This window comes from Hypanus sabinus, chromosome X1 (genome assembly GCF_030144855.1).
Source record: "Hypanus sabinus isolate sHypSab1 chromosome X1, sHypSab1.hap1, whole genome shotgun sequence".
NCBI lineage: Eukaryota > Metazoa > Chordata > Chondrichthyes > Myliobatiformes > Dasyatidae > Hypanus > Hypanus sabinus.
The window spans coordinates 12,790,733-12,804,216 of NC_082738.1; the positions used below are offsets into that span (position 1 = coordinate 12,790,733).

General features: G+C 48.0%; 1 protein-coding gene across 3 annotated transcripts in view; it reads right to left on the reverse strand.

Annotated features, from left to right (window-relative positions):
* The window catches only part of LOC132384594 (1-phosphatidylinositol 4,5-bisphosphate phosphodiesterase delta-3-like), a 104,027-nt gene that overhangs the window by 22,727 nt on the left and 67,816 nt on the right, over positions 1–13,484 (reverse strand). For all 3 annotated transcript variants that reach the window (XM_059955817.1, XM_059955815.1, XM_059955816.1), the window contains exon 9: positions 12,158–12,283. In XM_059955817.1, coding sequence (XP_059811800.1) covers positions 12,158–12,283 — 126 coding nt within the window. The remainder of the gene's footprint in view (positions 1–12,157; positions 12,284–13,484) is intronic.

The window sequence follows — 13,484 nt, forward strand, 5'->3', positions numbered from 1 at the left end:
CACCCACCAAACACCAAATCAACCCCTCACTCCCAACACCCACCAAACACCCAGCCAATCCCTCACACCTAACACCCAGCAAACACCCAGTCACTTGCTCACTCCCAACCCATGGCCAACACCCAGTCAATCCCTCACTCCCAAGATGCACCAAACACCCAGTCAATCCCTCACACCAACACACGCCTAACTCACAACACACACCAAACACCCAGATAATCCCTCACACCAAATCCACGCCCAACTCCCAGTCAATCCCTCACTCCCAACACCCAACAAACACCCAGTCAATCCGTAATCGCCAACCCACACCCAACACCCAGTCAATCCCTCCCAACACAAACCAAACACGCAGTCAATCTCTCACCCCCAACCCACGCCCAACTCCCAGTCAATCCCACACTCCCAACAACCACCAAAACCCCAGTCAATCCCTCACTCCCAACACAGACCAAACACACAGTCAATCCCTCACTACCAAACCACGCCCAACTCCCAGTCAAACCCTCACTCCGAAAACCCACCAAACAACCAGTCAATCCTTCACCCCCAACCCACGCCCAACTCTCAGTCAATCTCACACTCCCAACACCCACCAAAAACCCAGTCAAACCCTCACTCCCAACACACACCAAACACACAGTCAATCCCTCACTCCCAACACCCAGCAAACACCCAGTCAATCCCTCACACCCAACACACACTAAACACACAGTCAATCCCGACTCCCAACTCGCAGTAAATTCCTCACTCCCAACACACACCAAACACCCTGTCAATCCCTCACCCCCATACCACGCCCAACTCCCAGTGAATCCCTCACTCCCAACACGCATCAAACACCCAGTCAATCCCTCACTCCCAACACACACCAAACACCTAGTCAATCCCTCACCCCCAACCCACGCCCAAATCCCAACGCCCACCAAACACCCGGTCAATCCCTGACGCCTAACATACACCAATCACTCAGTCAATCACTCACTCCCAACACCCACCAAACAACAGGTCAATTCCTCACTCCCAACACCAACCAAACACCCAGTCAATCCCTCACTCCCAACACACACCAAACACCTAGTCAATCCCTCACCCCCAACCCACGCCCAACTCCCAGTCATTTCCTCAATCCCAACACACACCAAACATGCAGTCAATTACTCACCCCCAACCCACGCCCAAATCCCAACACCCACCAAACACTCAGTCATTCCCTGACTCCCAACACACACCATACACCCAGTCAATCCCTCACTCCCAACCCACGCCCAACTCCTGTCAATCCCTCACTCACAACACCCACCAAACACCCAGTCAATCCGTCACCGCCAACTCACGCCCAACTCCCTGTCAATCCCTCACTCCCAACTCCCAGTCAATCCCTCACCCCCAACCCACGCCGAACTCCCAGTGAATCCCTAACTCCCATCACCCACCAAACACCCAGTCAATCCCTCACCCCCAATCCACGCACAACTCCCAATCAGTCCCTCACCCCCAACACAAACCAAACACCCAGTCAATCCCTCACCCCCAACAGACACCAAACACTCAATCAATCCCTCACTCCCAACACTCACCAAACACTGGGTCAATCCATTAAACCCCAACCCACGACCAACTCCCAGTCAATCTCTCACTCCCAACAACCACCAAACACGCTATCAATCAATCACCCCAAACCCACGCCCAACTCCCAGTCAATCCCTCACTCCCAACACCCACCAAACACACAGTCAATCACTCACACCCAACCCATGCCCAACACCCAGTCAATCCCTCACTCCCAACACACACCAAACAACTTGTCAATCCCTCACTCCCAACCCAGGCCCAACTCTCAGACAATTACTCACTCCCAACTCCCAGTCAATCCCTCACACCCAACCCACGCCGAACTCCCAGTGAATCCCTAACTCCCATCACCCACCAAACACCCAGTCAATCCCTCACCCCCATCACCCACCAAACACCCAGTCAATCCCTCACCCCCAACACACACCAAACACCTAGTCAATCCCTCATCTCCAATCCAAGCCCAACTCCCAATCAGTCCCTCACTCCCAACACACACCAAACATGCAGTCAATTACTCACCCACAACCCACGCCCAAATCCCAACGCCCACCAAACTCCCGGTCAATCCCTGACGCCTAACATACACCAATCACTCAGTCAATCACTCACTCCCAACACCCACCAAACAACAGGTCAATTCCTCACTCCCAACACCAACCAAACACCCAGTCAATCCCTCACTCCCAACACACACCAAACACCCAGTCAATCCCTCATCCCCAATCCACGCCCAACTCCCTATCAGTCCCTCACCCCCAACACCCACCAAACACCCAGTCAATCCCTCACTCCCAACACACACCAAACACCCAGTCAATCCCTCATCCCCAATCCACGCCCAACTCCCTATCAGTCCCTCACCCCCAACACCCACCAAACACCCAGTCAATCCCTCACCCCCAACACCCACCAAACACCCAGTCAATCCCTCACCCCCAACCGACGCCCAACTCCCAGTCAATCCCTCACTCCCAACACACAACAAGCACACAGTCAATCCCTCACTCCCAACACCCAGCAAACACCCAGTCAATCCCTCACACCCAACCCACCCTAAACATACAGTCAATCCCACACTCCCAACACCCAGTCAATTCCTCACTCCCAACACCCACCAAACACACAGTCAATTACTCACCCCTACCCACGTCCAATTCCCAATCAATCCATCACTCCCGACACCCACCAAACAGCCAATCAATCCCTCACTCCCAACCCACGCCCATTTCCTGTCAATCCCTCAGTCACAACACCCACTAAACACCTAGTCAATTCCTCACCCCAAACCCACGCCCAACTCCCAGTCAATTCCTCTCTCCCAACACACACCAAACACCCAGTCAATCCCTCACCCCCAACCCACGCCCCAGTCAATCCCTCACTCCCAACACCCACCAAACACCCAGTGAATCCCTCACCCCCAACCCACGCCCCAGTCAATCCCTCACTCCCAACACCCACCAAACACCCAGTGAATCCCTCACCCCCAACCCACGCCCAACTCCCAGTCAATTCCTCACTCCCAACACCCACCAAACACCCAGTGAATCCCTCACCCCCAACCCACGCCCAACTCCCAGTCAATTCCTCACTCCCAACACCCACCAAACACCCAGTGAATCCCTCACCCCCAACCCACGCCCCAGTCAATCCCTCACTCCCAACACCCACCAAACACCCAGTGAATCCCTCACCCCCAACCCACGCCCAACTCCCAGTCAATTCCTCACTCCCAACACCCACCAAACACCCAGTGAATCCCTCACCCCCAACCCACGCCCAACTCCCAGTCAATTCCTCACTCCCAACACCCACCAAACACCCAGTGAATCCCTCACCCCAACCCACGCCCAACTCCCTGTCAATCCCTCACTCCCAACACCCACCAAACACGCAGTCAATCACTCACCCCCAACCCACGCCCAACTCCTAGTCAATCCCTCACTCCCAACACCCACCAAACACACAGTCAATCACTCACCCCCAACCCACGCCCAACTCCCAGTTAATCCCTCACTCCCAACACCCACCAAAAACCCAGACAATCCCTCACTCCCAACACCCACCAAGCACCCAGTCAATCCCTCACCCCCCATGCCCAAATCCCTGTCAATCCCTCACTCCCAACACCCACTAAACACCTAGTCAATCCCTCACCCCCAACCCACACCCAACTCCCAGTCAGTCCCTCACTCCCAACTCACACCAAACATGCAGTCAATCACTCACCCCCAATCCACTCCCAACTCCCAGTCAGTCCCTCACTCCCAACTCACACCAAACATGCAGTCAATCACTCACCCCAACCCACGCCCAACTCCCAACACCCACCAAACACCCAGTCAATCCCTCACTCCCAACACACACCATACACACAGTCAATGCCTCACTGCCAACCTATGCCCAACTCCTGTCAATCCCTCACTCACAACACCCACCAAACACCCAGTCAATCCGTCACCGCCAACCCACGCCCAACTCCCAGTCAATCCCTCACTCCCAACACACACCAAACACGCATTCAATCACTCAGCCCAACCCACACCCAACTCCTAGTCAATCCCTCACTCCCAACACCCACTAAACACCTAGTCAATCCCTCACCCCCAACCCACGCCCAACTCCCAGTCAATTCCTCACTCCCAACACACACCAAACACGCAGTCAATCCCTCACCCCCAACCCACGCCCAACTCCCAGTCAATCCCGCACTCCCAACACCCACCAAAAACCCAGACAATCCCTCACTCCCAACACCCACCAAACATGCAGTCTATCACTCACCCCCAACCCATGCCCAACCCCCAGTCAATCCCTCACTCCCAGCACACACCAAACACTCAGTCAATCCCTCACCCCCAACCCACGCCCAACACTCAGTCAATCCCTCACTCCCAGCACACACCAAACATCCAGTCGGTCCCTCACCCCCAAGTGACTCCTGGTTCGCAGCAGATTTCAGACACATGACATTAATTAGAACGCATGACTTAACTGATTTGTTTGAACAGTTTACCTTTTCACTCTAAAGGTGGATGTAATGCATTCAGTTGTCCGTCAGCTTTGAGGAATAACTGAACAATTTGCTTAAGTTTCTCAGGGGTCACTCTATTTGCTCACTACTACAGGGGTTGTTCACTGAGTTGAGATGATACAAAGATCTTGGTCAAGGGGTCTGCAATCTCATCTTTGTTTCTCTCAATAACCTGGAGTATATCCCATCAGCGTCTAGAGTCGTATCCATCTTAACAATCTTTGAGACCTAACATTATCTCATTCTTCATCTCTAATTATCCTAGCATATTAGCACATTTTCTGCTGATTTTGCTGTCCTCTTCGTCCTTCTCCTTGGTATATACAAATGCAACGTACTCATTTAGGTTTTTGCCCATGTGCTTCACTTCCAACACATGTTCCCGCCTTTATCCTTCAGCAGTTCTACTCTCTCTCTGGTTATCTTCTTACTCTTCCGATAATTCCCTCCCTCTCCCTTCCCCCATCCCACTTTCACTCTGCCTCCTCTTCCAGCTGCCTGTCACCTCTCTCATGATTTTGTCTTCTTCTACTACCCATAGTGCTTTCCCCTTACATTCCTTCTTCACCTCTCTGGCCTAACCTCTCCCTGCTTCCCCTCCCCCACCCCTTGATTTTTCCTCTGATTTGTCTTTCACCTGGCACATTCCACCCTCCCCCCCCCCCACCTTCTTTATAGGGCCCCTGCCCCCTCCTTCTTCAGTCCTGACGAAGGGTCTCGGCCCAAAACGTTGACTGCTCATTTCCATGGATGCTGCCCGACCTGCTGAGTTCATCCAGCTTGTTGTACGTGTTGATTGGACCACAGCATCTGCAGTGTACTTTGTGTTTATCTTCTTACTCTTGATGCATGTATAGAATTCTTTGGGATTCCCTTTGATCCTACTTGGCACAGATTTTTCATGGCCCCTCCAGGCTTTCCTAATTGCATTCCTAAGTTCTTGTCCAGCTTCTTTATAATCTTAAAGGGCTTGGTCTGACTTTTGCTTCCTAAAGCTTATGTTTTCCTTTCCCTTCTTGACTAAATTCTCCACCTCTCTCAACATCCAATATTCCCTGACCTTGCCATCCTTGTCCGTCATTCTTTCTGGAACTTACCTGTACTATATTCTGTGCAGTTGGTCTTTAAACACCCTCCACAGGTCAGATGTGGACTTGCCCCAAAACAGCTGTTTCCAATTAACTCTCCTTAGTTCCTGCTTAATGCTCTTGTAATTTCCCCTGCCCCAATTTAATACTCTCCTGCAAAGTCCATACTTATCCTTATCTATAGCTCCCTTAAAACTTAAGGAGTCCCTCACTGTTCTCCCACTGAATGGTTAGTCACCTGGAGAGACTCATTTCTTTACATCAGGTCTAGTCCAGTATGGCTCCTCCTCTTGTTGGACTATCTACATACTGATTTGAGAAACCTTCTTGAATGCACCTAACAGCTTCTGCACCACCTGAACCTCTTGCATTGAGGAGGTCCCAGTCAATATTGGGGAAGTTAATAGCACCCACAACAACAACCCTAATTGCAACTTTACCTAGTCGGCATGCATATCTCTTCCTCAATGTGACTATTGGGAGGTGGACTCGGCGTCTGACCCCTCCATTATGTGATATTGCTGTGATATTGTCCCTGATTAGTAGTGCAACTTCCACCTCCACTCCGTCTTTTACCGCCCTCTCTAACCTTTCTAAAACATCGAAACTCTGGGACATTAAGCATCCATTCTTGTCCCCCTCTCAGCCAAGTCTCTGTAGTGGCCACACCATCATACTTACATGCACCTATCCATGCTCTAAGTTACTCACTAATTTTAACCTTACACCTTGGACTGTGGGAGGGCCCCAGAGCACCCAGAGGAAACCTACAAACTCCTTATAGATAGCAACAGGAATTGAACCCCAATCAATGACTGCTGGTGCAGTAAAGTGATTGCACTAACTTCTATGCCACAGTGCCGACCTTAAAGCTTCAATTCCCATCCTGCAAATTGAAACCAGGATGCTTGGGTGAAAACAAAAAATCCTAACTGCTAGACCATACAGGAACATTTCAACCCATCATGTCTATTACCTTGTTCCGACCTGCCCTTAGTGACAAGGTTACTGGCCATGGCATTTACCTTCCTATCAATCCACCCACTTTCTGACCAGGTACTCTGGTTCATCAACCTCTTGCAAAACTAGTTCAAACCCTCCTGAATAGCACCAGCAAACCTCCTGGCCGGGATATTGGTTCCACTCCAGTTAGGGTGCAACCCAGCCCTCTTGTGCAGGTTACCCTGACCCAGAAAAATTCCAGTGACACAAAAACCTTGCCCCTTTACCAGTTCCTTAGCCAAACACTTATCTGTTCTATCTTTCTATTCCTGCCCTAACTAGCTTGTGACACCAGGAGTAATCCAGAGATTATTACCTTTGAGGTCTTGCTTTTCAATGTACTTTCTAACTCCCTACAGTCAGTGTGCAGGACCTCTGCTGGTTATCAGTGCCAATATGCACCACACTCTCTGGCTGCTCACACACCCCCTCCCTTGAGAATGTTCTGCAGCTGCTTTGAAACATCTTCGATCCTGCTATCTGGAAGGCAATACACCATCCCATCATCTCTTTTGCCACCATAGAATCTCTTGACTCCCCACCCCCCCAACTACTGAGTCTCTATCACTATCTGTCTGACTCCATACTTCCTCTCTGAGCGTCAGAGCCAGCCGCGGTGACCACCCACGATCACATTGCTTGGTGCAGCAGGTTAGAGGGGCCAAAGAGCCTGCTCCTGCCCCAATTTTCTATGTTTCTGTTTTCTTGACCAATGTCCTTACATTTAGTACTGCTTTGACTTGCCCTTTAACTTGATTAGTGGGTGCCTCCCTCCCTGCATTGTATTCAATGAACCATTATCAGCAGAAACATTTCCTGTGGGCCCCCCAAAGTGGCCACCGCTCCCTACGCCTTTGTGAAGGGAACTGCTTTAGGAACAAATCTTTTAATCTCTTTTTCATCCTACAGCTATTTCATCACATGCCAATCTGTACGAAACCGACTCATTAAATCTTTCCTATAAATCTCCATTCCATTGTGAGGGACAGATCTCATGAGGACTGTGACAGTCCAGTAACCCCGTTATCTTCAAAAGGAATGTTCAAGTGGGCTGCTAGTTGTACTATTTGTCCTGCCAAATTTGCTAATACACTTACACAAACCAGGTCTGGTTTGATTTATGGGACAGGAATATTTGTTCTGCTCCAGTGTGTTTTGTCAGCTTTGTCAACATCCTGAGGCCAATAAAATATTCTCTGTCTTTGTTTTTGAAATGATCAAAAGTGTGTGGATGCTCTGTGAGTTTCAAAGCGGTTCTAAATTTCACAAACGACCTTAAAGCTCATAGAGCATCCACACACTTTTCAAAAACAGTGTATAATGCTGTCAAAGTAAACAAATTAAGACAGCTTTAAATACAATCTTACACACACTTCAAGAAGATTCCCAAACTTTAAGGGTTTAAAACAAAGGTTTGCTGGAAGTTATCGATCATGCACCAACAAAGGACAGCACAGGAACAGGCCCATTTGCCCATGATATGCAAAGTTAATTAAACTAAATACCTCCTGCCTATAAAACGTCCATATCTGTCCCTTCATGAACTATTTAAACACCCCTATTGTATCTGCCTCCACCATCACCCCTGGCAGTGCATTCCAGGCCCCCACCACTCTCTGTGTAAAAACATTTGACCCTCACCTTAAATGTATGCCCTCCAGGTCTCTGGGCCTGATGCAGAGTTTCAACCCAAAACATCGACAATTCTTTTCTCCTCTGCAGATGCTGTTTGACACACTGAGTTCCTCCAGCAGATTACTTGTTGCTGTGGATTCAGCAACTGCAGTTTCTGGTGTCTCCTCAGACCATTCTATTTACATTCAGGACCCCAGACTCTGAACTGTATCCCAATGAAGAACCCTGTCACATTATGCATGCTCTTTCCTCAGGGGCTTTCCACAACCAGGTTGTTGATTAATCTTTTCTCATTACACAATACCACATCTAGCATGACCTGTTCTCTGGCTGGTCCATAAAATGATCTTGGATAGACTCCAGGAACTTTTTGTCCGTAGTATTGTTACTAATTTTGTTCGCCCAACCTATGTGTAGATGAAAGTCAGAATCAGAATCAGGTTTAATGTCATCGGCATAAGTTGTGAAATTTGCTATCTTTGTGGCAGCAGTACAATGCAATACATAATAAATATAGAAAAAAAATTAAAAGAACTACACTAAGTATATGTATATTAAATTGTTAAATTAAAAATAGTAGTGCAAAAACAGAAATAATAAAAAGTAATGAGGTAGTGTCCAAGGGTTCAATGCCCATTCAGGAATCGGATGGCAAAGAGGAAGAAGCTGTTCCTGAATCACTGAGTGTGTGCCTTCAGGTTTCTGTACCTCCTACCTGTTGGTAACAGTGAGAAAAGGGCATGCCCTGGGTGCTGGAGATCCTTAATGACGGACACTGCCTTTCTGAGACGTCCTTCCTTGAAGATGTCCTGGGTACTTTGTAGGCTAGTATCCAAGAGGGTCCTCAGCAACTAATTTACAACCCTCAGCAACTTCTTTCGGTCCTGTGCAGTAGCCCACCCCCAATCTCAGACAGTGATGCAGCCTGTCAGAATGCTCTCCACGGTACACCTATAGAAGTCACTGGTGATTCAGCTTCCATGTGTCCCAAATGTCCTAGTGCTGGTTAATACCACTAATGTCTGGTGTTATGTAAAATTTCACAAATGTTTTCTGCCCCCTCAGGTAGCTTAGCTCTACCCTGACAGATCCCACACAACCTGAGTTTACCAATCCTTCTTCACTACTGCATCCATCTCTGCACCTCCCTCTTCATGTTTCCTTTTCTCCTTAAATATTGAATATCCCAGATGTTCATGGTTGCAGACTCAGCCAGCTCCATCAGAGGCACGAGCCACCCCCCCATATTGAGGACATCTTTAAAAGGCAATGCCTCAAAAAGGAAGCATCCAATGTTAAGGGCCCCCATCACCCAGGACATGCTTTCTTCTCATTACTACCTTCAAGGAGGAGGTACAGGAGCCTGAAGACATACACTCATGTATTAGGAAAGGCTTCTTTCCCCTGCCATGAATACTACCTCAGTATTTTTCTCTCTTTTTGTCCTATTTACTTAATTTATTATATTTGTTATTCTAATTTACAGTTTTTTTATCTATTGCACTATACAGCTGCTGCAAAACAACAAATTTCATGACATATGCCAATGATACTAAACCTGATTCTGACCCTTGTTCCTCCCGTGGTCAATCCCAATTTCATCACATTTTTCTACATAGATTTGCATGACTGATTTATCCATCCTATCACAAATATTGATCTGTGCTGTGTAACCTTAACATTGGATGCCAGACACCACATGAATCTCCACAAGAGTTGTGTTTATTCACTCTTCCCATGGCTCGTTGGGAGTGACGTTGTCTCTGCAGAGGAAGTGATGATGTTACTAGTTCACTGGTGGGGACGTAGAACAGTACAGCATAGGAACAGGCCCTTTGGCCCAACATATCTGTGCCAACCATCATATTAATCCCATCTGCCTGCACGTGGTTTACGTCCCTCCATTCCCTGCATGGACTCTTAACCTCACAGTCTACCTCAGCGTGGTCTTGCACCTTATTGTCTACCCGCACTGCACATTCTCTGTAGCTGTGTCACTTTATTTTGCATTCAATAAGGCACTGATGACCATCAATGACTTTCTGTAGGCTGCAGAAAATTGTTCCAAAATTCCTCTTAAGTACACTTGTTTCAAATTACTTTCACTGCAACCTGCAGCATGTACCTTTCCTCCAAACAATGGACTTTTAAATCACTGCAATGGCCTTCCTAACTCATGAATGACTGAAGAACCCGGACCAGTCAGGCTTATCACCATCGGTCTTCTGCACTCTGGTTGATCTTTCATTGATCCTGTTGTAGTTACTATTCTATAGATTTGCTGAGTATGCCCGCAGGAAAATGAATCTCAGGGTTGCATTCAGTGACATAAATGTACCTTGAACTTTGTTATTGTTTTATCTTGTACTACCTCAATGCACTGTGGTAATGAATTGATAAATTCTCTGTATGGATGGTATGCAAGATATGTTTACCTCAGTACATGCGACAATAATAAACAAATTTAACAAAATGTCAAAATTGTTAGAATTGCATCTGCTTCCACCACCTCTCCCTGGCAGCACATTCCAGGCACCCACCACTCTCTCTACTTTGTAAATCTCCTTTAAACTTTCACCCTCTCACCTTAGGGACCTGTCAGAAGCCCATGTATACAACATCTATTGTCCTGCACTAATTAATCATCTTTGTCGCCTCCTCAGAAAACACAGTTATGTTTTTAAGACATGTCTTCCCCACACAGAGCCATGATGACTATCCCTAATAAGTCAATGCTTTACCAGGTGTGAAAACTGTAGATCCTATCCCTAAGAATCTTCTCCAATAACATCCCTTCCACTAATATATGCTCACTAGCCTATAGTTGTCTGGATTATCCTGATTACCCTCTTTAAACAAAGGAAACGATGGCTTTTCTCCGGTCCTCTGGGACCTTGCTTGTAATTGAATGTTGCTGCGTGCATCCCTAATTTTCTGCTTAATTCCATCCTCACGTCACCAATACTACCTGCGATCCTCCATGAAACACCCAACTTGGCTCTCTGTCCTGGTCCTTGACTCCACCACCACAGGTTTCACTCTCTTGATTTTCTGGGTTAGTGTCCTCCTTCACTACCACCATCTTACTTTCCTTCCTTATGTGCCTGTCCTTCCTCAATATTGAATACACTTGGATGTCCAGTTCCCATCCTGAGTTACTCTGCAGTCCCATCTCAGTATTAACAATAGCATGAGTCTGGCCCATTTACACATGTTCTTCTGTTCCTGTCTATGTGTGACTCCATACACGTCTACCACTGCTCATGCCCATGGTTGCAGAGGTACTCAGACAACATATAAATCTGATGCCTTCTTTATCCACCAGGCTTGAAGGATCTGTTGACATGAACCTCTTACTTCTCTGAGCTCCACTGCTGTAACCCACACCCTCAGCATCAGGGCAGGAAGAGAGCCTCTGCCACCAAGATGGAAGATGGCAAGGAGCCACAGAACACCACCACCTGCAGGTTCCCCTCCAAGTCCCACATAACTGGAAGTATATCGCAGGTCCTTCATCGATGCTGGGTCTAAACCCTGGAATCCCTGCCCAGCACCACGTTGGGAGCCCCCTTCACCAGATGAACTGTAGTCATTCATTAGGTATGGGCAATAAGTGTTGGCCTAGTCCAGATCCCATAAATACAGGAAATCCAAACAACTGATGGGGAGTAACGTGTCTCATAGGACCATGCCAAACACCATGGCTGCAGCCACCACAGAACAAGTGCTTTGAGTCAGTAATGAGAAGTGACAGGACGAATGAAAGGAACTCAGGTGATTTTATACAATGAGTTATTTCCCTGACCCAAACATTCTTTACCTTTCTATTTTTTTCTTCATTTTTTACTTGCTCATCTTCACAGTCTTCTGCTTCTTCCTCTCGTTCAGCTGTGGTCCCCGACTCATCAAACTTCTTCCCTTTGATTAGGATTTTACCCTTGAGTGCCTGTCAACAGGACAGTCACAAGTTTGAACTCATGACCCCAGTACCCGCTGGAACCCTGTGCTCAGTTGTCAATTTTCAATTAACCCGCCAAACACAATTAAACACAGAACAAAATAGCAGAGGAACACACCCTTTGGTCCATAATGTCTGCACCAAACGCAAAGGAATGAACCTGTATTTCTATAGCACATTTCATACTCTCAGGATGTCCCAAAGTGTGTCAAAGCCAATGAAGTCATCAAGTGGTGGAGCAGACTTGATATGCCAAATAGCCTAATTCTGTTCCTATGGCTTTGGTCTTTGTATTTTTTTTATCAACATGCTGGCACAGTAAATTTGCAGTCAGTTGATGTGCAGTAACCAACCCCCAACCCCTCAGCACCAGCAAGGGAATTACAAACACTTTGTTTTAATGAAGGCACAAGAGAGACGGCAGATATGCTGGAAATCTGGAGCAATGCACAGGATACAGGAGGGACTTAGGGAGTCAGGCAGTATCTGTGGTGGGAAATGAGCAGTCGGCGATTCAGGGCTTTGGTACACCCTCCTCACCACTCGGTGAGAGGAATCAGACTCTCCCCATGAGGCAACACACAAGATGCTGGAGGAACTCAGTGGGTCAGGCAGCATCTACGGAGGGAAATGAACAGTCAAGGTTTTCAGTCGAGACCCTTCACCTGGACTGAAAGATAGAGGGGAAATCGCCATTGTAAAGGCATGAGGGGAGGGGTGGGGTAAGAGCTGGCAGGTGATGGCTGGATCCAGATAAGGTGTGATGATGGACAGATGGGGGGGGGAGTGGAAATGATGTCAGAGGCTGGAAGGTGATAGGTGTGTAACAAAGGGCTGAAGGTACAATTTGATACGGGAGGATGGTGGGGCAGGGAGGTGCTGAGTGAAGCAGCTGGGAGGTGTGTGTGGGTGATGGAGAATGTGGGGGAGGGGATAACAAGGTGATGGGGTCAGTGGGAGAAGGAAAAAAAAGACTGAGGGACAGAAGTGGAGCAGGTACTGGAAAGTTTGAGAATTCAATGTTTATGCCGCTGTGTTGGAGACTGCCCGGATGGAATATGAGGTACTGTTCCTCTCATTTGTGTCTAACCTTGGCCTGGCAGTAGAGATGGATGTGGGAAAGAGAAGTAAAATTAAAATGGCTGGCCACTGGGTAATCCCAGCTGGCACGGCGAACGGAGAGAAGGTG